The 27805-nt window shown below is 50.0% G+C and overlaps 4 protein-coding genes across 4 annotated transcripts; 3 read left to right on the forward strand and 1 right to left on the reverse strand.

Moving 5' to 3' along the window:
• Positions 1–1943: 1943 nt before the first annotated feature.
• On the forward strand, positions 1944–4103 carry LOC34622208 (phosphoglycerate kinase). The gene is made up of 5 exons (XM_026335014.1): positions 1944–2001; positions 2134–2694; positions 2895–3097; positions 3307–3519; positions 3891–4103. The coding sequence occupies exons 1-5, from the start codon at positions 1944–1946 to the stop codon at positions 4101–4103; spliced, it is 1248 nt and encodes a 415-aa protein (XP_026190799.1).
• Positions 4104–5532: 1429 nt separating this feature from the next.
• Positions 5533–7817, reverse strand: LOC34622209 (replication factor C subunit 3). Its single transcript, XM_026335028.1, has 7 exons — positions 7737–7817; positions 7403–7516; positions 7194–7269; positions 6884–7018; positions 6515–6656; positions 6322–6406; positions 5533–6150 (listed from the first exon to the last, which is right to left on the reverse strand). The coding sequence occupies exons 1-7, from the start codon at positions 7815–7817 to the stop codon at positions 5533–5535; spliced, it is 1251 nt and encodes a 416-aa protein (XP_026190813.1).
• A 595-nt stretch (positions 7818–8412) lies between these two features.
• Positions 8413–11923, forward strand: LOC34622210 (histone-binding protein MSI1). Its single transcript, XM_026335029.1, has 14 exons — positions 8413–8598; positions 8668–8798; positions 8990–9077; positions 9184–9244; positions 9381–9462; positions 9646–9704; positions 9862–9937; positions 10032–10135; positions 10263–10377; positions 10572–10611; positions 11065–11280; positions 11465–11533; positions 11690–11737; positions 11861–11923. Exons 1-14 carry the CDS (start codon positions 8413–8415, stop codon positions 11921–11923), a joined length of 1338 nt encoding a protein of 445 aa, XP_026190814.1.
• A 9227-nt stretch (positions 11924–21150) lies between these two features.
• LOC34622212 lies at positions 21151–26395 on the forward strand. Its single transcript, XM_026335030.1, has 11 exons — positions 21151–21292; positions 21544–21961; positions 22171–22364; positions 22797–23074; positions 23450–23605; positions 23806–23966; positions 24362–24479; positions 24597–24708; positions 25303–25394; positions 25836–25956; positions 26175–26395. The coding sequence occupies exons 1-11, from the start codon at positions 21166–21168 to the stop codon at positions 26393–26395; spliced, it is 1998 nt and encodes a 665-aa protein (XP_026190815.1). The 5' UTR covers positions 21151–21165.
• The last annotated feature ends 1410 nt before the right edge of the window (positions 26396–27805 follow it).

Here is a 27805-nt window from a genome sequence, read left to right on the forward strand (position 1 = left end):
AGTACAGGGCTCAACGCTGGATATGTGTTTTCGATGCTATCTGCAGCTACCAGTTGATGCTCGGAGTGCACTGAGAGTGTAGCAACACGCACCTAAGGTATCCATCTCCCCTCCTACAGTGAGTCTGAGGCATGCAAACAGCTAAAGAAGAGATCCCTGTTGAGAAGGCGTTCAACAACCGTCTAATAAATTTGTGTTATGGCCTAGAGGTAGGTGTTCTAGTACCGCGACCTTTGATAAAGCGATACCACGTATATATTCGCTTTTATATAGACCTTAGCTGCCTTCCAGTATGTTGTTCTTTTTATTGTTTAGTGATCTTAGACGTCTGTAAAAATCGAAAGCCATGAGCGATTACGGAGTGGTAGGCGTTCGGCGGTTCCGTGTGTTACACAGCAGTCAATCCTCCTAAGGAATATTCACTTCTTACGCTCCATTTAAGGTAACCATAGTACCACGCTCAACTCCGACCCCAATAAAACCTAACAGAAAGCGGTTATACATATTCGTTAGAAGAGCCTCCCCCTTTCCCTCCAGCTTCCCATCAGGGTTTGAACAGGAGGGTATGGGGGGCAACTGGGTAAGCTTTCACATTTGGTTGCATATTCAATTGAGTGCAACTGCCACTGTGCAATAATTAAGATGTACAAGCAGACAAAGCAAGCCAATCGACTTTCAGCTTTTCGAAAAAATGAAGAATGATTAGTGGAGTAGAGAGGGGCTAAGTGCAGCCTACCTCGAAATCAAGAGAAACGCTATATGGCATTACTCTGACCGGCATAAGTCTGACGATCAATGTCAAGTAACAAGGCTCAATCTAGAAGACTCTTTTGGGAGTCGCCGTACATAGAAATAAGACAAAGTCGACTCGAACTTTTAGCAGACGGTTTTGTTCCGTTCCCCTTTCATCCCCTCGACCCATAGAGACCTTTTAAGAAAAGAAAGATGGAGAGATGGAGTGCATCTGGCTGCACGCCTTTAGCTGGCAGATCTTTCTCATACTCGTTGGCGGTAGGTAGCTTGGCGCCCAGGGTGTTTGATATGGGATCACATCTATTCCATGTCAACTGGAGTCTAAGATAGTCAAGGAACGCAGATGATGCCTCTTACTATATCAATGCTGTTTGATATTAGAGAACGACAATCTCAGTGGCTGTGGCTGAGGCTTTCCCTGCTACACAGTTCGAGGAACCCAAGGAAGTAAATGAGTGCAGCCGCACCCATTAATACCACCTCACCAGTGCAGCTGATAGGGGCAATGTACGTTTTGTTGGGTTTTATCCACGTATTAGGCGTATAAAGTCGTAACTCTGGTCTTGGCACAGTTGTACGCGAGCGACGAAAGCAAACATTTCGATTGCGGAGCGAGGAGCCCTACACCCGGAGGACAGTAGCTTCGGCATTACGCCTTAGACAGCCCAGAATAATAGAGTCCGCTTGTTTACTTTAGCTACAGAAACCCGATGTATTGGATTCCGGGTATGCGGGGGTTTGCTGCTGCCGCTGTCGCCACCATAACGCCTTAGGAAGCGCAGCAGTCGGCCGCGGTCTCTGTGGGGACGCGAACGCTATCCTCTCAGTGGTCTACTTTTAAAGCATGAAGCCCCAACTGCTAAATGCTATCAACTGGATCGCTGCATACCAAATCGGAGGCCTTCAATAGGATTTGATTGTGTCGCGGACTAAAAAGTCTCCGCCCGGGGCCATCTACCCTAACCTCGTTATTCGCTCTCTAAGGTGACTTTTGGGATTTCAGGGCAGTGTTAAAACCTTTGGATAACCCCGCAAGGGCGTTGTCTTGGAAAGACAGGGACTTCGTGCGCTATTAGGGGGAGTCCGCTGTTGCGGTCTATGGGCCGTCCCTACAGAAACGCGAGCCGGGCTTCGTTGCGTAGAGGGTGCTGTTCATGGTTTATGGCCTACGCATTTGTGGCTTTATGCAGATGGTTCGGTTGCGGTCGCTTGCTGTAGTGCTCTGTCTCGGTGGTGTCCTGAGATACGGTGGGTCCAAACCAACGCCCGCAATGCGCCTTAGCGCATTGGCGCGACAGAAGCAGCACAGTACGGAGGGCTGGAAGACTGCTGAGAAGATAAATCGGGGAGCTTGCGCATGGGCTTTGTGTGTCCCCGCAGCTGCTGGATTTCGCTTCCAGGGCCCCCAGGGCCTGTCCCCTCTTGACGGTTTGGCTCTGCAGCGAGCCCACCAGCAACACGGCCTACCTTCGGCTGCAGCAGCAGCGGCTCCTAAGAGCAGAATAGCAGCCTTGGCATCATCATCACTGTCAGCACCACCTCCGGCAGCGGAAGATGTGCCCGCGAGCCTTATGGATGTACGGCCAAGCTTCTTCAAAGGAAAGAGGGTTTTGGTGAGGGGAGACCTCAACGTGGCTGTAATGGAAGACAGCAGCAACAGCACTGGTTATAGAGTAACAGACGACACTAGAATGAGAGCGCTAGAACCAACGCTCCGCTACCTGTTGGACGCCGGGGCCCGCGTGCTTTTGCTCTCCCACTTTGGGGACCCACAACTCCCGCAGCAGCAGCAGCAGCCGCGCTTCTCCCTGAAGATGCTGCTGCAACCACTGCAGCAGATGCTACGGGTTCCCGTGCACTTTGCGCATAGCTGTGTCGGTGAAGAAACCGAAAGCATGGCCAACCAGCTCAACGAAGGTGAAGTCCTCCTCCTTGAAAACGGTGAGGGTCCGGTCTCTCGTGGTTTGAGCTTTGCGTTTGCCCAACGCTGTATCGCGCCTTAGTCTCCTCCAGTAAGAGTCACCTACTGGAGAGGCAATGAACAACGTCAGTCTGTCAAGCCCGGCTTATGGCTTAAAAATCTCTCAGGGTCACCTGCACAGGAGCTTGTACATTGTGCGTGTGCACCGTCCCTCGTGTAGTGCGCCTGAATCCTGGGGAGAAGGAAAACAGTGCCGTCTTGGGCTCCCAGGTAGCCAGCCTCTGTGACGTGTACGTCAACGACGCCTTTGGGGCGGCCCATCGGCGGCATGCGTCCTTGGACGCTGCACCCCGGGCTGCCGTTCAAGAGGGGAAAGCTGCACTTGCCGGCCTCCTGATGTTAAAAGAGCTTCAGGCCATCCAGGTTAGATGTTTAGACGCGAGAGTTTGGATCTTCGCGTTTTGGCGGCTGTAGCTGTGCGCAACGATTCGAACCCTGGGTCTGGGGACCTTCCAGGGGCGGGCAAGCCGACACGCAGGTTGCTGTTTATGTTTGCATGCTCTTCAAGTAGGACTGTTTGATTTCGGGGTGCCTGCGCTGCTCGGTTCGGCTTTGTGCTTTGTGCGGATCAGGGAGCAGTGTCTTCCCCGGAGCGGCCCGTATGTTGGATTGTGGGGGGTGCTAAGGTGTCTTCGAAAGCGCAGCTCCTGCGCCGTCTGCTTTCTGTATCCTCCAAGGGAGACAAGGTTCTGGTAGGCGGTTGCATGGCCCTCACCTTCCTCAAAGCCCGAGGGGCCGCGCTGGGTGCCTCCCTCGTCGAAGACTCGCAGCTAGAGACCTGCAAGGTACCACCCACACGCTATAGTGTGTATGCGATGTGATTCGAAGCCGCGAACCGTGGACCGCAGCTGGACAACCAGCGGTCCAAAGCGTGCAGCAAACGAAAGTATACCTTTTGAAGCACGAACGACACAATACTCTTTCAAGTGCACCACAAACCTAGTGTATAGCCTGTGTATGCAGCTTAGCCGCTGAAACATTCTGAGCTAAGACCTCCCAGAAGGGAGATGCGTGCCAGGGAAACAAAAAGGCGGAAGTACACTTGCAGGAAAGCAGAAACATGAAGGATCACACTGCAAGACAGAGCATGAGCAAGAGCTCTAATTTTACGTGGAGTGCCTTCGTACGTGTGCCGCGTATTCTGATGTTGGTGCAGGAGGTAGAAGCCTTGGCAGCAGCAACAGGAGTGGAGCTAATGTTGCCCGTAGATTTGTTGGTGGGGGCGGAGGCGTCTCCTACTTCAGAGGTTCTGGGGGCCCCTTCGGTCTCTCAAGGAGTACCCGAGGGACTCCTGGCCCTCGATCACGGACCCAGGACCAACGAACTCTTCGCCGATGCAATCAAAGGCTGCAACACTATTGTCTGGTAAAATAGAAGGCCTCTCACTAGCGCATGCCAGAAACAAAAGCCTTTTGACTGTGCATCCTAATTGGTAGACGGCCACACAGATTCTTCGAAACTCGCAACCACAAATGTCATTGAAAGATGCCATATTCCTATTCACCTCCCACCTGAGCCAGCAAACCAACTCCATGGAGCCACCTAGCCTTCAGTCCAGCGGCGTTCGTTGTCTATGCTTCTGGTGTTGCGGACACTGTTGTTAATGCGTTGTATAGGAACGGTCCCATGGGCTTTGCGGAAAATCCAGCGTTCAGGGGTGGCACTGCTGCAGTTGCCGCTGCAGCCGCGGAAGCAACGGCAGCCGGTGCAGTGAGCGTGGTAGGGGGAGGAGACTCTCTTGCTGCTGTTAAGCAGCTGCAGCAGCAGCAGCCAGACATGAAGCTGTCTCATCTTTCCACTGGCGGGGGTGCAACCCTAAAGCTGCTGGAGGGGTCCCCCATGCCAGCACTGGAAGCTCTCTGTACCCGTCAGCAGCTCGCTGAGCTTCTTGAGTAATTCCCCTGCTTGTTGGTTTTGTAATCAATTTGGCAGGAGACCCGTGCAGAGTCTGCATGGACAGTCACACATTTTTTGCATTTGATGTTCCAGCTGCCGCTTGTGCGGACGCTGCTGGATGCCTTCAGCTGTGGTGTGAATGCACTACTACACCATAACTGCACCCGCTGCAGCAGCATGGGGTGCTGCTACAGCGACAGACTAAAGAGACGAGTGCGCACTTCTCTCGCTGCGTGCCCCTTATATCACCTCTATATGCCTCAAACCTGAGGTTGTCTGAGTAGCTAAGCTACCCTAGTGTTAATATGCATTGTATTACTGTTGCTGCGTACATTGTCCAAGACGTCAACATAAGAGACGCGCCTTCAATACCCAGGCCTAAGCTGGCCCCTCAATCATAGAGCTGTTCTCAGGCCCCCTCAGGGCCTCTGGTTAAAACAGGATTTTCCTGCAACGCAGCTGCCCCTCTTTGATAAACACTTTAATACACGCCGAAGTATTGCCCTTAAAGATATCAGAGGGAGCCACGCGCTGTTCGAAGCTCTGGATCACCGCGAAAGTACACGTAAGGGTGGGAGATTTGAAGACGCCTGCGCCGTTCGCGGGAGTCATGCAACCACCTGTGATCCCATTTGAGTGAGCTGGCGAACCGCAGACCCCCGCTGGACGGGGTTTGGGGAGTACTACCGGGGGAATTCACGACATAGCGTGCGCTTTAAGTTTCCCTTGTTTCGTATCCGGACTTGTACGTATATGTATACATATATTCCGCCCTATACTATAAGCAATATGTGCGTACACAAGAGCACAAAGAGACACTGCCTTGTCAGATCTACAGACGCAAAAGCAGCCGTTTTCAGCTTGATCCCCGTCAGGCCGCTGTTAGCGAGGTTCTGCAGAGCTTATGGCTTGTGCTTAAGGGCTTCTGCCTCGGAAAATGCCTTAAAGCGCCGCATGGCGGAAGCAGCAAACGCTTCCAAGTGGAAAATTGGCTTGCTGCCTCGCCTCAAGCCCTGTGCTGCAAGTGCAGCGTCCCCCACAACTTCGAGCAGTAGCAGCCGCCTACTGCGGTGTTGCTGGTACTTTGCTGCCGCTGAGGCTGCTTCTGCTGCTCCAACGCTGGCGTTGGTCTTCGAGAGTATGAGGGAGCTGTCGGAGGGAAGCGCCCCCGGTTTAATGAAGAAGAGAGAACGAACAATCCGCAGCAGCACCAAATCTGCGGGTATCAGCGCCGCCAGCAACTCATAGAAACAGCCACGGCACTCCTGCAGAGTGCGTACACTCGGGGCTTTGGCGATCTTTGCAGCGATTTCATCGGCCACGGCCTCCCAGGGCGCTGGGAACGGGCAGCTGGGATGCCCATACATAACTAGCTGCTGCAGCTGGGAGCTTGCGACTGCGCCGGCTGCTGCAGCAAAGTTCTGAGTCAGTATGCACTGCAGAGATAGCAGCGCGCGACGCAGGTTGCGCCCACTGTGGAGCGTTACCTGCTGCAGCATGTCTTCTGGGATCAGCTCCGCCTGCGGGAACAGCACCCTCACCAGCGAGTGCAGTAAGACGCACGTCAACCTGCTCACATCTCGTGTATGACGCTCAAAGGGGGCTCAAGGGCAGATTTTACGGTTCTGGGTGAATCCTGCTAGCTTTGTCTCAGGATCTCGCGTCTATAGGTCTCGTGTCAAAGGTTTTACCGGCGTCTCTTCTGTAATTGCTGTCTTGTGAAGGACACTGATAACCTCTTTTGTTGGAGGCAGAGGCACCCGAATGCCCAGACACCTGAAGGAAAGCAAGACACTGCTGTTGTTGCTGTTGGTGCAGTCGTTGCTACTGGCACCGTTGTTGCTCCTGGTGCTATATTTGCTGTTGTAACAGTGCCGTTCTTACCTCGACTTTAGGGGCCCAGTGATTCTCGTTGGGTTTGAAGCTAGGAGAAGAAACTTGAGACTGCTTACATGCGTCTCAAGAGAACGCCTCAGTGCATGCTGGGCCCCCTCACTAAGCAAATCCGCATCCTGCAAAACAACCACTAACCCCAGCACAAGGCCAACACCACAAGCCACATGGCCAGAAAGCAACAAAAGGCGAGGCTGCGAAGTACTGCGGACAGTCATCTGCTTCTGCTTCTGCGTAGCTAACCAACCATCATAAGTAGGACTTAATACGATGAACCTCTCCAGTGCAAAGTTTTGGCATTGTTAGCAACGCCCGACCCTCGGGAACAACGCCGCCCACAGCTTGAACTCTCAGCCTTACCCTTAAAGCGCTTTTGTTTCTTCGCGGTAGAGAAAAAAGAGGACGCGAGCGCCGCCTGTGGCGCCGCATCAACGAGAGAGCGAATGATGCCTTGTACTATCACGCGGTCTCTTAGCCCAAATTCAGTACACGATACTGTAGCACAAACAAGACCCCTTCAGCTCCAAAGAGCATTATACCAACTCTAAACCCTACCATTCGTCCGACAGTGCACGCAGGCCACGCCATGTGAGAAGTTTGCAATGCTGTTACTCAGACTTGCCCATTACCCACCAGCAAGAGCCCTAAAGCCTGAATTCTACACGCTTACGGATAACATGGCAACTGGACTGGCAAACTGTCGCCTCCGCGTTGCTTTCCTTTTCGACAAAGGTTTCCACGCGAACCTTGTAAGCAGACACAACATCATTTAAGGCAAGCCGTGTTGCCCCAAAACATTCGTGAAGCGTCCGGGAAAGGGGGCGCTGTGTGCACCTCGGCCAGAACTGGGTTGAGGCTTCATGGGGTTGGACGGCATACCTTGTCGACCTCATCTCCAAAGATCTCCCTGAGAAGGGCTAAGGCCCTTGTCTTCTTGCCCGCACCACTTGGGCCATAGAACAGCAAATGTGGCAGCGAATCGTTGGCTGCAAGCTGCGGTGTACAGAAGCCCACCACCAACACCTAAACAGTATGCCGTATACCCTCAATATTTAACGCTGCATGGGGCTCTCATCGTGCACATAGAGGCAAGAAGCAGCAAGGGGCACGAGCGAATGGACCAAAGGAGAGAAGTGTTTGAAGCCGAAAGGATCCGATGTAAGCTTTAACGTGCGGAGCCCAGGGCTTTGGGCACTGGCCTTTGTACACTCACGCTGCGCAGCAGAGGTGTTAGGTCCTTGTGGCAGTCAAGATCGCCCAGGCGACGAGGCGCGTGCTTATCTACCCACAACATGCTTGCCAACCACCAAACGCTGAATGCCAACTAATCACCAAGACTTGCACCGTAGGCTAGAGCTGCCTTTTCGGGATGGTGAGGATGGAAGCTGGCTCGTAGTCTTCGGTTTCAAAGCAACAACAAAGTAATATTACGGTGTATTTGTAGACGTTGCACGTTCTTCCTTGGAGGTCCATATGTTTGCAGACAGCAGCAGCTGCTGCTGCAGTCTGGTAAGCAGCACCTCCACCAAGTACAGGCTTTACGAGAGGACCAGCAAGACACTACAGCACAAATTATAGATATTTCAACCATTATTGGCGCTGGTAAGTGCTGTAGCGGTGGCGGTTGAGGTGGCTGATGCTGTTTGCCTCGGGTGTTCGGGTCGGTGGGTCTGCGCAAAACCACAACTGCTAAACTCCAAGCCCTATATCCCACAACTTTTTGCTCACGCGTTCAGTCTCTCTCAACACACATCCATCATACTCGAAGTCATCATCCCTCTAGTGTTGCCGTTGTACAGGGCCCCTCCCACCGAGGCTCAGCCATTCCTTCTGCATCGAGGCCGCGTCCGCATGCACACCTACAAAACCAGAAAGGCCACCGACTAAAGATGGAGCGGGAGGTGCCTCCTGTGGCTGAGGATCGCCCTCTGAAGGTGCAGCGTCTTGGTGATAAGGGAGAGCCGGGCATCACCGGGCGTGAAGCTGCAGATGGTGATAGCAGCAGCAGCGACCCCTGGGGAAGCACTGACTCTGTCCCCCCGCCCAAGCCTAATGCCGGATGCTCCATAGCAAAGGCTGAAGGCACCAGCGGCAGCAGCGGCGACACTAACGATGAGACCAGCTTCAGCGACCGCGACACCGAGCTGCAAGTTGCATGGGCGGAGACCGAGTACAAGAATTGGACGGTGAATTCTCAGGTGCTGTACGACGTGCTCCTGAACATTCCACTTGACTGGCCTTCTCTGACTGTGGAGTGGCTCCCGGGAATAGTCAAGTAGGCACACTCATAACCCCAGTCCCCGATCTAGTTGCTACGAAGGACGCCAAGTCTATTGCTTGGGGAGAACAGGGGTCTTGGGGGCAATGCGACATCCCATGAGAACGAGGGCATCCAGGGCACATAAAGTGTACCTCTCCTCTGTCCCCCATGCTTGGAGGTTTCGGTCTGCTGTGGCCCCCTTGCAGGTGCTCCGGCACTTCCGTAGTGAAGCAACGGCTCTTAGTAGGAACCCACACAAGTGGCGTGGAACCGGACGCCCTGGTAGTCATGCAGGTGATTCTGTGGGGTCCAGGGTTGAGGCACTGGATATACACTTTTCGCTGGCCCTAGGCGCGAGGTTGAGGCGGACCGCGTAGGGATTTGGTTTGGTGTGGCGAAGGTGGAATTGCCGTTGGGGCCGTTCGAAGAGAGTCAGAAAAACGAATACAAAGAGCGAGGCGGTGAGTCTCACTCGCTGAAACAGTGAAGCTGTTGTGGATTGCCTTACGACGTCGCCTCTTCCCGTAGCAAAAGACTGTGTGTATCCGGTGTAGGAGGTTGAAGGATTGGTACGGTGTATAGGACTGTGTGGTGCAGACTACGAGGGCTTCCAATTTGGCCTGTCTTCGTACAAAGTGAAGGTCCTAAAGCGGCTGCCCCACCCAAAGGAGTCCAACTGGTCAGGCGAGCCTGAACCCTCCCAAGCCTCCCACTCTAGCCCTTCAACTCCGCTATCCACGACTTAGTCTGGTGCCACAACCCCTTCATCGCTTCCGGACTGTATGGCTGGAGGTGAAGGATTAGGGCTATGGTATGAGGCCTGGTTATCGGGCTTTTGGGCTTGGGGTATGTGATGATGCAGCGCGCGGCATATGCCACAAAGACCCGCCGTAATTGCCAGCTGTACGGTCGATGGAAGAGGTCAGCTGCACTCTAGAGGAGGTCCTTGAGGGTTGCACTTGCACTCAGGCTCCAGCAGAACCCTCCCTTGCCCTGGAGAGGCGGAAACATTTGGCGTTGACTTTCTGTCCGCATCTAGGCACTATGGTTTGGGTTGTGTGTGCATGTATGTACACAGTCCTGTTGTATGACCTGGAAGCTGCCGGTATCTGTGAGGGCCCCGAAGCATCGCTGATTGGCCACAAGGGCGAAGCGTGAGCAAACAATCTACGGTCTTGAGGTCTCGGGGTTTTCGGGCATCTGATGGAGATTAAGCGCTCGTCATTAAGGTGACGAATATGTGTTCAGGACCTCTTTGAGTTGGAATATCTATCGAGAGGGTTATGTTGCCTCCTGCGGAGCAGAGGGCACTCTGGCAGTCCACGACGCCTCCAATGCGTTACAGTCCAAGCGTAAGTCCTGAATCGTTGCATTATGCCAATTTTAAAATTCATATTCCCTCTGGTTCCCGTAGGACCCAGCCAGCACCACAAGGACTGAGGCGTGAAGCATAAGGCTTGCAAACTACGGATGCTGCAGCTGCGGGGGGCTCAAAGAGTCTGTTCCTCGCTGAGCAAGAGGCGGGTTCAAATTCGACATGCTGGGCAGAAGCAGACCTACTGCTGGCTGCTTCAGAAGACAGCGTCGTCTCGCTGTGAGCAGTTAGCGGTTGGGGTTTACGGTTTGGGCTCGACTGTATTACAACAACCTGTGGGTATTTTGTAGGGAGTCGTTCTATCCTCCACGCCTCGTCGCTACGCGCGCGTGTATCGTACTGCCTTTCTATAGTCGGATCTGGGGTTCATTCGAGTTTACGGTTCAGGATTGGGGTCTTTTGTCTCTATGCAGCTGGGATATCCGGGCGCCTCCAACAAAATCTGTAGCTAAGGTGAGGCCCAAGTCTGTCAATATTTGGTGCTTCCGTGTGTGCCTGGTTGTTTCTGGGGTCTCGTAAAGCTGGAATCTAACATCATTGCGTTTGTATATCAGGTCACCTGCGACGGGAAGGCTGTGAATTGCGTGGCCACCAGCAAGCTGAAGCCCGAGTTGTTCGTGTGTGGCGGCGACGACGGGGTCTGTTTAGTGTTGGGGCCAAAGGGGTACAGGTTTTGACTGTCTCCTAGAGCTTTATCCTAACGCTTTATGTGGTTGTATGTGTGGCGTAGCCTCCACTATTCCTCCCCGATCAGGAACCTAGGGATCTCATGTTTGGTATTGGATTTTTTACAGTTCGCCGTGTACTTCATTTCTAGGCACGCATGCATACGTGTGTATGTATGCATGTATGTATGTATGTGTGCGTGTGTGAATGCGTGTGCTCGTTTGCTTACTGTATCGGTAGGTCCTGCGTTTATACGACCGTCGCCGTTTAGAGTCTTGTGCACATGAGATGGAGGCACATGGTGGTTCAAAGGCTTCAGTTGTTTCCTTCTCCCCCTACAAGCCGTCGCTCTTCCTCAGCGGAGGCTACGACAAGGGCGTTTCTCTCTGGGACTTGGAACAAATCGGAGCAGACCAGGATCCGGAAGACGCAGAGGATGGGCCTCCGGAACTGCTCGTAAGGGTTTAGGTCATGCTGTCAAGTGTATCCCTGATGTTGGCTGTACAGGGAGATCGGGGGGGGCAGGTCTGTGGAAAGGCAGGCAGCTGATTATCACGAGTGTCTCACGCGGATGAGCAAACGAAGACTATATGCAAGCTGCTTTCTGGACTTTTGTGTGCCCACACATCGACAACTTCAGTTTACGCATGGAGGACATCGCGCCGATGTGTATGACGCTTCCTGGAACTGCGAGGACAATTTCTCGCAGGTCAGATTCACTCAAAGAGTTTTACTCTGCTGATTTTCGCAAAATAATTGTGAGGGTGTTCCAGTATTCAGGGCTTAGTATGTAGGATTTACCACGTGTAGGGTTTGCCTCTTGAAGTTCAGGGCTTTTTTGTGGCCTTGTTGATTTTGTCTACAGATGGTAGCGTCTGTGGCGGATGATAACAAGCTGCACATTTGGCAACCCGTAAGACATCCCATGCACCGAAACCCGAGCCCGTACACAACAACCCCAAACCTGCAAGCCAGAGCCCTAAACTTGCCAGATTCATAAACTTGGGGCCGGTGCTGTGTGCTCTTTTTCTCTCAGAAAGCCTCGGTTTTCTTTGACAGTGAGAGCGAAGCAGAGGATGATGGAGTGCATTTGGAATAAATGCAGTCACAATGTGCTGAAGCCCAAGGGTTCAGCATAGAGGCGTATGTTTTTGGGTGCAACTCAACTAGCTGTTACCCTCTTCACAGGCTCCAGGGCGACTAGATGAGATATCCTGCAAGAGCAGCAAGGACGTGCAGGGTCATCGAGGGACTCAGAGACGTATCTTTTTGCCTACTCCTCTAGCCATGACTTTGCTCATCTTCTCTTGAGTTGCTTCATCCCATTTAGATGATCGTACTTGGGGTGCCTGTAGGCGAAAGGTACACAGCAAAAGGGGAATTTACGACCCTCTTGAAGGAAGCCGAACCCAGTTTCTTAAGCCCATTTAGCAGCCACACTTTTACGGGCCATAGTTCCCAGGATGTAAACTTGTAGAGGTGTTGGAATAGCCCTTTGTAGGTAAAATCTATGTTGATCTTCCCCAGCATAACAAAAAAGGGGATATTGGGCCCTTTTTGCTGAAAGACTTCAGCGTGTGCGGACCAACTTAAGAGTCTCTGCTCCGGATCTAGGATCCGAACTCGAGTAAGGCTTGACAGGCAGCAGATACATGGCTTTACTAGCTACATTACTGCATATGAACTTCTGGTTGCAAGACCCCTATTTCAGTCAGAATGTATACGGAGTTCCACATTTTATTCGTTGGAAGCCTTCATATGGGCTACACGGGTCTTTCAAGGCTGCACCCTTTTGGGGGAATTATTCGCCTCCCAAGCATCCTGCAGGACACTATTAGTATTGCCTTAGAAGTTTCGATGTACCAGATTAAGCTGCACTTAGGAGGCTGGTGGTTGGTATGCCTTCTTTATTTTGGAGCAGCGCTCGCTCGACAGAGGAAGACGCAAGACTGTGTGCAGTTACGCTAGGTGCTTGATGCAACCAGCTATGAAAAGCTAGGAGTGCATATTAGATCGTTCCTCTCCCCTTCCCCTTATGCCAGATTGATGAAGAACGTGGACAGAACGCGGAGGTTTTGGGGAAAACACTCAAAATCTTGTTATCAAGTATATACTGAATCTGGAGTAAAATGTTTTCTTTTTACGGAGATCATTGATGGAGCGTTACAGTCGGTAGTACACCATGGTTCGATGTGGCTGTCTTCTGCTCATCCACTCACTGTAAATGGAGTCATACGCTTGGCGTCCCTTCAGGCAGCTGTCTAGCTTGAAACAAGTCTTTTGATGATTCAGGACTTTTATGTTCGTAGAGAGAAGTCTGATTAAACCCTCTGGGGATAGAATTGAACGGGGGCGCAAAGACTGTTTGGGCGGCAAAAGTTGAAGTGCAAAGTGATGTATACGTAGTAGCTTTACGCCTGGTACAAAGGCATGATTTGCCAGCCAGCGATATGCTTAGAGTGTTGAGGAGGTTGGGCGAACCAGAAGAATATGATGATCGAAGGGCTGATCAGCTACTCGAAGATTTCATCAGCGGGTTGGAGCCACTCGCTGTTTGTTTTATATATGTAGAGGCATAAGCACTTCTTTGAGTATGTTAGGTGGAAGGAGGATTACTCTTAACCAAAGCCCTAAAATCTAAGAGAAAGTCGCCTGCCTGCAAGAGTATGTCCTGACTCACCGGTTCTACCCAGATATCACGCCAACAGAAAGCTTAGCGAAAAATCAAGGAAACCGAAGCGGGTCAATCTACCAAAACATTGCTATATCATGGCTAATGAAGTCATGGTTTGCAAAAGCCACATCCTTGACGAACAGCTTTTTTCTATGGCTGGTTTATATCAGGTCTACCGAAGCATCACGTCGAGTGGTCGTAGGATAGCAGCGACTCGGCGGGCAAGCAACAGATTAGTGTGACATGTGCAAACGATAGTCTACATGGGTTTTCAGGGGCGTATGACCGTATGCATGCGTTTGTGATTTTAAAAAATGCCAAAATAAAAATTCGAAACTACGGTTGCCAGGGCTATATGAAGCGGCCCTAGCCTACAGTCTAAGGCGAACGAGAAAAGAAAACTATCGGGAGCTCCACGCGCCTAGCAGCCCCAGACAGTCACCCCAACAACACATGTGCTGCTATTTTGATTATTGGGTCGTACAACCCGGAATCGTAGGCACGTGGAGAGCCCGTCAAACGTGATCAACGGGAGTAGGTTTGGCAAAAGCAGTCTGCTCGGCGAGAAGAGAAAGTCGCATCAGAGATTTGGAAAGCCCGCCTCGAAGGTTGGGTTGCATTGCATGGGGTTACAGAGGAAAGGACCGCATTTGGGGCCCCACTACGAGTCATTTTTTTATCGATACAGTTCGACGTAAGTGGCCAAGGAGGGATACTGTTTCTTGACACTGGATGTGAATTAGATATGTTATCCAGTGAGATGGCACAGCAGTGCAGTCCTCATGTTCACTCTTTATCATAGTCCCTAAGATTGAGGCTTCTGACCGGGCCGGAGGCCTTAAGCTTTGACACGGCTAAGGGAGCTAACTGGCACTTCAAATCGGACTCCACTCAATCATTTTGCTCTGTAACGTTTTTGTTGATATCATTGCATAATTTTGGATAAGCCGTCAGTGACATAATGGAATTTGCGCATGCCCCCACACCTGTGCGCTACGAAGGTTAGTGTGCCGGGAGGCCCCAGGAAAAGCAGCTCTTGACATCCCCAATAACGCTGATTGTATCTATGGTAAGTGGGGTAGAGTGAAAACCTCAACAAGGTGAGGGAAAGCCTTCTTGCTGGTGGCGCAGCAGTGCAGTAGGACAAAACGGTTCTGAGCACGCACCACATCTTAATGGTTATGCACCACCTTCTTTTCAATGTGATTAACCTCCAGTTTCTGCCAGAAATTGCATGACAAAGGTAAACAACAAGGGAAATTTGAATTGCTAAACAATGACAAGCTGAGAGCAGGCTGGCGGCCTGCTGGTCGTGCACCGGACTTTACGAAAATACTGCGCGTGTCAGCCCCGCGATCTGTTCCGCGATAGCGGAGGCCGCCAAAACAGCGAGCAGAGACTGAAAGATAGGCGGACAACATGTTGAAAGAAGGCACGATGCAGGACTTGACTGATGCTTTGGGGCATGACCCGGTGCGGTTACTCAAAAGGACTGAAAATGGAGCATGTGCATGGAGCTCCTCGATAAGATCATCGGGAAGAGGTTCTCGATACCTCAGCTTGGAGAATGAATACAATATCCATTCACCCCGAAGACCGGACTATATCGGTGGTACATTCGCACTAGCAAGCTCTAGAATACCTATATGCCGCCTGGATGTGTCAATGCTCCAGTTGAACTGCAACAGCAAGTTGACGAAGACTTTTGCAAGCCTATCAAGAAAGGTTAGATTGATGCTTACATTTATGGCGTTTTAGTCTTTGGCCGAAACGTTCAAGAGCACCTGACGCATGCACGGCTTTCTCAGCTGTTGCAGGATAAGCAGTAGTATGTCAGGGCACGTGAGTTTTCTTTTGATCCAAACAGTTGTATTCCTGTCAGTCCGTGCTTGGGGCTCAGGCGTTGAGGCAGATTTGGCCAGAATTGAGACAATCAAGGCGTGGTATTTGCCCTTGCAAGGCTGCAAGGACTTTGCGAAGGTCTATGAGGGCTGGTATCGTATGGCCGATCGATCACTTCTGAGTTTTCTCAGACTGCATCTCTTTTCACTGGTTTACCTCAGAATTTATAGTCTTTGACCCGGATATTGAAGGCTTGTGCGGCAGGAAGGACGCTAATCAGGCGCGTTACAACTCGTCCGAAACTCGCGCTGTCCGATCATGTACGCCATTTTCCCACACGAACCGGCGCTGCTGGTTAATGGTGAATGCTAGCCACAACGGAACATAGATGTCAGGTATGGGAAAAAGAGCTTTACGAATTGTGTCAGTGGGTGTGAAACACGGTGACTATTTAGTGAGCCGTCGTTCTACTCTTCAAATCGGCCATCAATCCACAATATACCCGATGAGGGCCTTCCAGTACTTTGATAATCCTAATAATTCATTGGTTTTAACGATTCGTGCAATACGAACTTAGAGTCAAAAATACTAGAGCGTCACCAATGTGGAAGCAGGCGCACTCTCGCGACACTGCAGAAATTCAATGTTGTGCAGCGCAACCGCTCTTGTCTGTGATGAAACAGAGGTTCTACCGAGGTTGCGTGAGCCTAATGCTTTGGAACCTCATACATGCTTTACTATTGCCAAAATGTATAATGGCAAAAGGGCGAGGCACAATCAAGTTCAGGATGGCCTGCTATGGCTCAAAGCAAAGTGGAGACTCCGTCGCATATACGCCAGACTTCCTTCCTCAGCGCCGTTGTGCATACAGCGCACAATTCTGCTTTTTCGGGCCATGCTGCGATTGATCCTGCAGTGAGGAAGCTCTCATGTATCTTTGAGTATTTTGAGATGCATGCCGCGGCAGAGAAGTATGCACTATCATACCTACAAATGCAAGCTGGTGCCACTCGATGCTCCTAAACCGGGCCTTTTGCAGAGCTTTCGGTTCCTAAACAAATTTGGACTGATATCAGTGTGTACGTTGTTGCTAAACTAATGAACGACAAGTTTCTGAAATAACGGCGTTGTCGACAAACTTTGCTGGTATGCTCATTTCATCTGGTGCCGAAGCTCGCCACGGCTCAGGAAAACGCTCAAATACCCTTGACTCATGCCTGAAAACATCAAGGAAGCATTACGGAACAGATCCGACGTCTATTGGTGCGTAATAGCGTGCCCTTATGATCCTCTATAGATTTGTCACAATAACTACTGTGAATTATATAGTAGGGGATAGACGACCAAAGCGCATCAAATGCACTTTTCTGGAGCGATTGTGACTCTGTCCTTGCAAAATTCTAGTGACTGGCTTACTGATTTTCCTTTCGTTGAGTGGGTCAATGAATTAACCGTACAGTTCCCTGTCCTTTGATCTCTCTCATTCCCGGTCTACACTGAGAAGCCCCCGTTCGTACGGGGCCTGAACCTGGGGGACATAGCTCAGCAGCAACCCTTAGTAGCGGAGGGATATGGAGCCAAGCTGACAACTGCACGCGAGTGTATGTGCAGAACCCAAGAGGGGCAAGCACGAAGGCATTCTATGGGGCAATCGGTTGTGTGTTTGTTTCCTGGAGATTTGGTCCTGGTGGATGAGCTGGTCGATGAGATGCACTACAAGGTGATCAGAAGGGTGCGACCCAGTGGCTGGAACCCAATTGCGGTTTTCCAAGGAAGGAATACGCATTCTTACTCAGTCACTTTCCCTAGATTAGAGGTGTCGCAGGAAGATTAATATTGGTTTTCTACAGTAGTTCGGAAACTTCCCGAGCTAGTCGTAGTTTGCCGCGCACCGTGTGGTGGCGGAGGCAGTACAAGGAGCCGTAGAAGCTGGCTGATATGTCATCGCAGCTCGATAGTCATTACATTAGCAGAGCTCCTAGTGAAATGGACTGGGACCGGGAACCTCACAGGTTGAAGGATGCGCAATGGCGGGGTTCGTGGCCAATGGGAGAATCTGCTGTGTTTTCCTTATAGAGACGCTAGTTGCCATGCGGGTTTTCCTTGCATTCTTTGATAGTCTCCATCACAAAACCTGGCCTTACATGAATTGATTGCCTTTCTGTATAAGTGTTGCTCGAAGAATGGCCGTTGGGTTTTCGATATCTTGTCTGTATGCGCATTCATGCGCGCAGACACTCTAATGCCTGCAATCTTTCTTGTGCTTCGCCTGTGGTGTTGCACTCAATGATACTGCATAGACCAGCGATGTCGCATAGATTCACTGCTGAACTACTCATTTCCCTTGTTTTCTCTCTCAACGCGTAGCGGAAGGCTCGCATTTCAGCGCACAGACGACAGCAAGCCAAGGCCCCCCGCAGTCCTTTTATTTCGGTCTAACCTTCGCTGTTGGCTAATGTATGCCTTTCGTACCTTAAATTTAACTGTATTCGATGATACACATTTGCTTTTCGTCTTTGCACTGTTTTCCCGTTTCTGCGTGACTGGCTGGCGATCGGGAAGGAACTCTTCTGCGGTTTTATACACAGTTTGTCTCGACACCGGGGTGGGGAAAGCAAATTCGAGTGGTTTTAACTGGGTGGGAGTGGCGATGATGGGGTGTGGGGGTTAGCTACACTAGCACACTTCCTACTACGCTGCTGATATTGAATTGTGAACTAGCAAAAAGTTGATTAGCCCCTTGGTCAAGTCATATACAATTAATTGCAAAGTGCTGATGGCTAACTATACACCGAGACGCAGTGTTGTGTGGGTGTGCACTAGCTGCTACGCGCAACCATGTGTACATGCGATCGGTAGTAGTGCTTAGAGGCTGCAGCTACGCTTACCCTAGTTGCCCTTTCCCCTTATGTCTGGAAGTATGAACGGCGAGGGCGATAGAAGGCGGAGTTCACCTGCAATAGTGCTTTATACCTTTGTAATAACCTTGTATTAAGTCTAGAGCTCAGTGTCTCTGTGGAGGCTTAACACGGAGCGTTGTCCGCTAGGAGACCAATGGGCTCATCCACAGGCAGAGTTTAAGAGCATTGGTGACCTCTGTGAATAGGATGAGAAGCTTAGCTTTCAAGGGGACTATCAAGAGTCCTGTCTAATTCTAAGAAATCTTGCTGACAAACGCATGGGATATAGAGTTTACTGGACGAGTGAGAATTTGAACTGTCTGGGTTGCAGTGCCTTGGAGTCTGTAGAAGTTTCACACGAATTCGTGAAACGAGAAAAGCCTTGAACGTAGAAAGAAGTATGCCATAATGCTGCTATTTGTGCTGTGTTAATCTTGCTTTCCTCATTTTTCACTCTGCGTCCACTGAGAGGAGGCCATGGTGGAGGGTGGCGTGGCAACAAGGAGTCCGTAAAACTCAATATCTGACGCACAAATCAAGATAACAAAATAATCGCACATGCAACAATCCCTGCAAGTAACAAGAGGTACCGTAGAAGAAGAGTAGGAAACATTGCGCACCATCATGCAGGTTTGCTAGGGAAACCCTCCTGAACATCGAGTGTGGATTGGTTACGCCCGGTTTCCGCAAGACACCCAGAAAACATATATGAGCTGTGCCTTATCTTCAAGTATTATCACGAATATGCTTTGTAGCCAGCTCACCTTCCCCCTTATTTAAGAATCGCTCAAAAAGGACCCTTGTCCTCAGTTACCATCGAGCGCTTCCGCTACTGAATGCGCGGGGGGCACCGTCCTTCCACGCTTGTCCAAAATCAAAGCCATCATCCATTTTCCGTCAAAGTTCCCATTCGTGGAACATTCTTTCCTGCCTAGTGAGGTAGCATCTACGCGGGTCTGTCAATGCAGATTTAAGCGTCTCGGCGAGCTAGCTGGACGGCCTGCTATTCCCTTCCTTGCTGCTTTTCTGCCCCCTGTATCCATTAGGAGCCATCCACCATTTGCAAAAGCCTTCTGTTCTGTCTCTTCTAAATTGCTTGGAAAGAAGCCTGCGGCCACCTCCCCCGTCCCTTCTCAACCTCAGCGGCTCGCAAGTTCCTGGAAGAAGTCGAGACGTATTTTATTCGTAATCCATCGACTACCTTTAGAGGTTTATTGTTATTCTCTCTTATTGGGCCTGGAGTTGTTTCCCCGCAATTGCAATTACAGGGGGTCATTGTCCTTCCGTTGACCCCCGCAGGGTTTCCACATTGTGGGTGCAGCTACTCAGGCTGCTGTATTACTGTCTTCTCATGCACTATGCAGCAGTGAATTGGGTGCGATCACTCCACAATGAAGTGCTCCTGCTTCTTTCTTCTCTCTTGGGGCCCGCAGAAGCCCCAATTCCCCTGTCCCATGTTTTGGCTTTTTCCTGTCTTATTTTTTGCTTCGGCTCTCCTGGACAGTGGTTGGGGATTATGTACATCTATGCAGGGACTCCATCAGGGTGCCTCTAAGGATGACAGCTTCCCTGGGATGGCAGATGTTTCTTTTCAAAGGACAACGCAGCCGGTGGTCTTGCCGCAGACACAGAAAGTGACGGTATACCCCCACCAAAACAGGGAACCCGATCTCTCACCTTTTTCTACTTTACACCTTGTAAGGCACGCGTTCCCCTCATCTAATGCTCGTAAATGCCTACCTCTCTAACCAGGTCAAGACAGCTTGCTAAGTGTTAAGCGAGTCTTTGGCCACTTGTAGGCTAGCAGCTGCAACTGTTCGGACCAGAACTTGAATAGTTCTACTGTGTATTGTGGTTGTGCGGCGCTTTTTGCTTCTTATGCTTGTCCCTAAACCTCTTCGACTTCAGCCAACGCGGATAGCAGCGAGGCCCTTTGTGGACTCGACGAGCTTGACGCGTCCAGATCTGCACGCTCTTGGAAAGGAAAGGCGTAAAAGTCTTATTGGAAAAGTAGGTGGAGCTTCACCAAAAAAGAAAGCAAGAGAAAACAGTCGACTAGCCAATCAGAATTCTGCAAGCAGCGTCAGCAGCAAGACGAAGGGGGCTACTTTTGACGCCGGCACTGCGAGACTGGAGGAACTGTATAGCGCCCTTGATGGGCCACTTGCCACCAGCAAGGGTAAAAGCCGTGCGACAGATCCCGCCAGCATCGACCAGCTGAAAGATAAGACCACAAGTTCTCCCAAGGTATCGCACAAGAGCCAGCAGTCAGAGATGACACCGTCGGCGTCAGCAAAATCTGTGCAATTAAGAGTGAAGAAGCGTAAACCAACTTTCAAAGCAAAAACGGCAACAGCGGACGTGTCAGGAAAGTCAAAAGCAGAAGCAGATCCATTCAAGGGCATGGAAAACGTGGAGGAGCCTGTAACAGAGACGCGCAAACGGCGAAGCCTTGAACAGACACAACTGGCTGCGTCAGATGCGACCCTGGGTGGAAGGTTTGCAGGAGGCCTTGTGGGAACCATAGGCTACGAAGACGGCTTGGCCGGGGCAGGTATTACCGGGTTACATACTTTGTCTGGGGGAGCAGCTCAGGAAGGCGATGGCAACGACACCCTGTTTACGCTGTCTCACAGTACCACTGGGGAATCCAGTACCAACGAAAGCAGCACTTCAGACAAATGGATACCCGATCCCAATGACAGTAAGAAACTTAAATGCAAATGGTGCACCTTACGTCTTATTCATTTGTAAGATTTCCGAAAATAATCGAACAGCTTTTCCTTGCGACGTTCTTGCCGCTCTCTAGATATATTTGTTCTCCACAGCCGCCTCTTGCTGGCGACGAATTCGTACGCTTGGTGCTGCGGTGTTTATATAGCCGATTGGGAAAACCAGCCAAGTGAAGAGGAAAATCTACTTGCGATGCAAGCAGCGCGAGACCTTGCAGCTCGAAGAGAAGAGAGAAGGCGCACAGAACTGCAGGTGTATCAGCAAGAAACAGAGGAAGAAGACGTGTACAAGAGGGCTACAGAGGTTTCTCCAGGCTTTAGTACGTCTGATGCGATTGCATTAAATGGGGTTCAAGCTCGGCAATTGGGGTTGGGCGACGGATTGAACGTCAAACAGTATATTGCTGCGGGCTTGGAGATTAGACTGCTACAGCGTTCGCCGGCTTGGGCGGCAGCGATACTTCCTAGCGTCGCGACTCGTATCCCGGGGACAGTTTACGACTTTCGGTCTAGCCTTAGGTTCTGTTTGGTCAAGACCTGAGGGCCGAAGATCTGCTGTGTCCATGTGCAGATTACCTAGGCATTGGCTACGATGCCATTAAAGGCAACCCATTGGGTGACCCGAACCTGATGGGGGATCCTGGTCTGCGCTCCCCAATCATCCGCTTTTACTTTCAGCCAGACGCCGAAGGGGTGTCCAGCGATCTAAGCGAGCTGCAGCCGCGTGGAGCATACAGCCGCCCCTTTGTGGCATGTAAGCAGTCCGAGAACTTGACAGAGGTCGCAACGATTTCGGATTATGTTAAGGAGTTAGAAACAGATGCCGCACTGGCCGGCGGAGACGCTGTTGGCCTTAACAGCTTCTCGGCCTCCGCAGCCTACACAGAGCTCGCGAAGAAGGCAGTGAAGAAGAAAACAAGGACTTTTCTCCTCAAGACGTACTGCCTTCGCTATGAAGCAGGACTTGCACAAACCGACAGCTTCAACTGGTACGCCGCTGATTGTCTTTTTTGGTTCACAACAGTCTTCAGTTTCTAGCCATGTGTACCTGCTGCTGCAAGAGAGGCGGACAAAGCATACCACAGAGAAACTGTTTGTTTAATCATTGGAGGCATCCCTACTCAGCAGTTGTGCTTTACGGTTCAGCATGTGGGCCTCCATATTTGTAGCTGTCCGACCGTGTTGTTTTTGCGACCAGGAACTACACAATGGCCTTTGATGACGCTGTGGATGGGTTACCTGAAGTATTTGATGGCAGTAACAACACAGGCTGCACTCCAACACTCTGGAGAGAAAACACCCATGACTCCCTGTGTAATAGTACGAATGTACGGAGGTGGATGGACTTTATAGACCAGTTTGGCACGCACTACATTGTCCGCCTCTTCGCAGGTAAGCAAAACAGCTTTTACACTTGGTACAGTTCTGTTTTGCTGTGCGATTCTTTCGTTTGGGCTAATTTGTGATGGGTTGGATTTTGTTGTGCAAATATTAATTGTGATAGTCGCCAGGGCATTCCCATTGATCCAGTAGTCTACTCAACATTACGAACCAGACTGCCTGACTGATGCTGAGTTTTATAATACTGGCTTTGGTAAACGAGTGCATGAGCGATAAACGCTTTGTATGGGTTTTCACAAGAGTCCTGTGTGCACTAAGTTGCTCTATACCTCTGCATTTTCTCTCCTAACAAGTTACAATTAAATGGCTCTATCTCGTGCTTGCAAAAAATGTTAGACGAAGCGTGGGTGTTTCCTCTATTCTTGTGGTTCACGTCTCTTACCCTAGTGCGAACACTTTTGTTTTCTGTGTCGTGTTTTTGAGGTGGGAAGCTGACGCATCAGATTACAATGTCAAATTCTGATATCGCCAAGATGAACAGTTCTGGAGTGAATATAAAGAGTGCGCTAAAGGCGACATTTGGGGTTGGTGGAGCGGCAGGTTCGGCCAGTGTTGCTCGGGACTCGGAGCAGAAGGAGCAGATGAAAAGGTTTAATTACGAGACTGAGACCCTAATTATGGGGGGCAGAGTACCTAGTGATGTCTCGGACCCGGACTCTATGGCAGATTGGTCAGATTCGGTTGAAGAACTGCCTATGCCGGTACGTTGATTTGTTTGAAAGTTTGTCTGGTGGCTGTGGTTATATTTTGTGGGGCTTAACTGCATAAGAAAAAACAGATAAGGTGCCAAATAAATATTCATGTTTTCTTGGCATATTCCTTATGTATGTATTATGATTGTCCTGAATATCTTTTGGCGTATGCCCCACCCGACTTTATCAAAGCATTGTTCTGTTTTGAGCCCTGTGGTTTTACTGTTTCCTGCCTTATTGAGGCTGTTTTTTACTGCATAAAACGCTCTGAGCACAAGGAGCATGACACCGCTTCCCTGTGTCGGTCAGGAACATCTATTGTGGATTGAAAGTTGACTGTCGTGATACTCTATGCAAATGCGATGTCCGCTTGCTCGAATGCAGGTTAAGATTACGCTGCAACCGTTGGGAAATCTCCTACCTGACAAAAAGAAAGAAGGATTCGAGAAAGCCTACAGGTTTTATGCAGAAGCAATTGGCATGTCGAAGTCTGACATCTCTGCCTTGGGCGGAGGAAAGGCGCAATCTGTAGGGGAAGCGGTGAGTTCCAGTTGCTATTGGCTCCAAAGTTTAAGCTTGAGGGGCCATGGCTTTCATGGCAAATAGCGGTCAGCAGCTTCGTCACTGGCACCACATATAGGATATGCTTGAGATACCACAGCACTTATTAAGCAATAGTTGACTAGAATGATCTTGGACATACGGTGTAAGAATGGCCTGTTCTGTCTTATCTTCTTCAGCTACGAAGCGGAACTCAGATGATGTACGCTGGTGATCCCCCCGGGTATATAATGTGCCCGCTGCATGAGAGGATCATGTTGGGCTTCGCTTTGCAACTAAACTTCTACGAGATAAATGGAATTAAAAAAAGGGCAGCCATGAAGTCCTGTGCCCCTGGCAGGTGAGATAGACAAGGAAACATCCCAATGCGATTCCATTAGGATCAGCTATCCCCTTCAGTTTGGTTTTTTAGTAGAACTCTGCTTGCTCTATTGCACTGTCACTAAGTTAACGCATTCGTGTAATCTATCGTTTAGCTTCGATTTCCCTCGACATCTTAAAAGCACTAAACCCTTTAAATTGTCGACTACTACACTTCTCTACTGTTTTGGCTTTTTGTGTCTTCCTTCTTCTTGACCGTTTGCTTCGCCTCCTTTTTTTAAATTTGGAAGGCTATGCTTGTTTGTAGTGTCTGTGCTTGTCAGTACGGCAGATACGTGTGACTTTCGTGTTAGAATGGGCTCGTTTCACTGTACTGTAGAGCATCTGCTTCAATTTTCCCTGTGCTCGCTTTAGAGACAAATGCGACGGTCTAGAGCGGCCTGCAGAAGAAGGTGATGATGCGCGTATTTATGCTCTATGCGGCAGCGAGCCAATAGCGGGGCTTGAGCAGGTTGTGGCTCAAAACGCAATGGTAAACTGCTAATCCTAAATCATCAACTGTCTCTTGGATATGGATAGAGGTAGATAACGTGCGGATTAGGTGCTATCCGGATACGTTTTGTGCGCTGTTGGCCTCGCTGTGTTGCAGAGAGCAGTGGCCGTCTGCCCCGAGGGATCAGTGATTCTATCAGGATTTGGGCTGTCTCTAACTGGGGGTAGAGCAGGTGCCGCTCAGACTCTCCTCGTGCCTTGCCGGGCAGGTCAGTTTTTTCTGTCACAGAATATGCGTCCGGCTTCATTTTGGTAGAGTCAGGAGTTGAAAAGTGTAGTGGCGATGCAACGGCTAGTGATTTAAGCTACACAACAGACGGCCAGTGTACAAAGTACAGATTGAGGTACCTTTACTTGTATTGAGGGTTGCAGTGGAGGCACTATCTGATAGTGGAATGAGGGACAAAACACTCGGACATGAACTGCGTTTGCTAGGTGTTTGAGCCGCAATGTTTTGGTGCGCACAGGTTTTAGCTGTAAAGACGTATATACTTGAACGTGCATATCTGCATGCTATTGACCAATCAGTTAGCGCATTGAAGTGTATTTTTTAAAACGGAATCTCTTTCATGCAATTGTTTCACCAGCTGTGTATTTTTGCTTCCTTTCGGAAAGTCTTTCTCCACGGAAGTCCAGTTATCTGCCTCAGGGCGCGTACACGATTTATAGCTGCGCAGTCCCTCCTTCCTTGATGTTGGGTACACCACACCGTATGAGTTTACACCGTCTATCGGAGAGCGTTGCTAACGGCCACAAGTCAATGCCTAGCATGTTTCCTTGTATGTTGGGCGTTTGCTGCCCAGGCCTCAACAGTTGCACGGCCCTGGGGCCAATGGGCACCGAGCAGAACTTGGTGTGGATTGCCTGTGTAGACGAAAAGACGCCTGGCCTCCAGGTACGTGGTAATGAGCATCCCTGGTGATGGGAAGGTGGACGTAGCGTATCCCCCTGAGGTTGCGATCCTAGGGCGGGGATCAACCCCTGGAGATATGCGGTTTTATTTTTTTTGTCCGTCCGTCTCATTCTTCATCTTATTGTGTGTGCATCCATATCTTCATTTTCTCTATTTTGTGGTATTGTCCATTTTCCTGCTCCTCGTCGTTGCTTCCTACTTTCAAGGTCTGGGATTTTCTGGCGCCACTGTGTTTGTTCTCACTGCTGCATGTTCTGTTTCGGGCTTAAGTTTGCTTCTGTGTGTGTGGTGCTGTTCGTTTCTGCTCCTGAGCCTCCTTCGTCTGCTGCTCATGCGTTTGCTCCTTTTCATGCCACACATTTTCCTAGGCTCTTAGAGCAACAACTTCAAGGCTCTATGTGCGTATGCTTTTATCTTGCGTAGCTGATTGTAAACGAGGGCACTAACGTAAACGCCATTGCTACAAATAATTTGGAGCAAGATGGACAAGTTTCGGTAGAATGCCCAAGTCCCCTTGGTATCGCCCTAGGTGAGACAGCAGCAGGTAGTGTTAACTTTACGCTCAGCACTGAACATATATACTATTGGTAGTTGTGTAGTTTTCCAGCATTCGGTAGAACGATACCACTGAAATCCAAACTATCTAAACGTACGATAAGAGTTCATCGAACCGACAACCGGAGTTGTATGTACATCACGGTGTTGTTTGGTGTGTATGTAATTGCGACTGCATGCCTGCGTGTATCTGTGGCTACCTCACAGGGTTTGTGATGGAGATTCACACAAGATTTAATAAAGTAAGGGATCGGTTTCGCGAATGCACAGATAATGAAGTGAAATGCTCGCAAACAGGAAAGGGTATATCTGAGGCGTTTTTCTACCGGAAGAAGGACACGCATTCACTCCTTGCATACATAACGTGTGCTGAAGTGTCCAATGCTTTGGATAAAACGACAACTGCGGAGCAAAAAGAAATAACTTAGTGCTGGAACGCTGCAGAAGCAGTAAAGCCAGCAGCGCATGACGCCATGAATATGCTACACATTTCGGCACTTGTCATCGGGAAAGTCAGCATAGGACAGCGGCGTATTTCTGCCTCGCAGTCTCATATCTTGAGTATGCGTGCATAGGTTCAACCGGTATTGCAGAGGTACAGATGCAATTCTACTTTTGAGGTGTAAATATAGATCTTAGATGGCGAGGACAGACACGTGTAGAAGCAGTCATGTGCTTCTTTTCAGAATCGTGCTCCGTATGCCTATGTACGTGTATCTTTCTGTGAGTATATGCTTATGCATATATATTAATCAGTTTGTCTATAACACATGAATTCTACAAACCCAGATACTCTCACGCACATGTATGCATGCGCACATATGGAACGATGTGTATTGTTACAGCAAAGAGCACTCGAACGTAGACGTGCATGAAATGCATACACATGAACTGTATATAACCAATGGTGTATATACGGATTCATGCCTCGAAAGGTCGTAGGACGGTTGGAATGCAGATGTGTAACGCTCAAACGCGGACTTCAAGTGTTTGAAATGGTATCACCTCTTTGTGGTGGATTGTGGAACATGGGCTTTCACACAACACTATGTGACCCGTTTAAAACAAAAACAGTCATTTTCTTATAAATAAAATATCTCGATAACAGTATGAATATGAATCAATGAAGCCAGGGAATGCACCGACCTTCTGTAGGAGACTGAGACAGCCTTGGATAGGGGCCTGCTTGAGTATAATGATTGAACTCCCTACTCGTCGCTTTAGGCACAAGAAGTGCTAATTTCCAAGCGCTAGTGCGGGGAGGCGCCAAAGTGTACCTTAAGGTATATGCATGCGCCTTACCGAAGAAGCCCTCACGATTCTAGAGCCAACTAGTTGTCCAAATGCTGCTATCAGTACAAGCCAGCGTGTTTGCGATCTTGCTCTTCACCAGAGAGCTCTGCCGTGCATGTCAGATCGCTCGATAATCCGCCTCCAAACTCCAGATTCACCCACATGCGTAGCAAAATTTGAGCACAAGTGAGGCAAAGAGGTATATGGGAAGTCGGCAACAAGCACGAATGTCCTACTTTCTGTTGCCACAACCGACGGTTTAGGACTCAGATAGAGGCACATGGAGGTGAGAGGCAGGAGAAAAAGATAAGGGATGCGCCTTAAGGACAATGATAATACGGAAGGATGAAGTCACTACATTGTAAGCAATAGAGAGATGCGCAGAGGAAAAGAGATTGGCACGGAGAGAACAGCTAATGCGCTCCAAAAAGGCTCCCACGAAGGGGGCTTTAACCCCAGATTTTAGTGCCTCTAATAAACAAGCATACCCTTGGCAAATGCCCAGAGGCCACCTAAATCCTAAAACACAAGACCTTTAAACGAAG

This window comes from Cyclospora cayetanensis, unplaced genomic scaffold (genome assembly GCF_002999335.1).
Source record: "Cyclospora cayetanensis isolate NF1_C8 unplaced genomic scaffold, CcayRef3 CcayRef3_contig_57, whole genome shotgun sequence".
NCBI classification, from domain to species: Eukaryota; Apicomplexa; class Conoidasida; order Eucoccidiorida; family Eimeriidae; genus Cyclospora; species Cyclospora cayetanensis.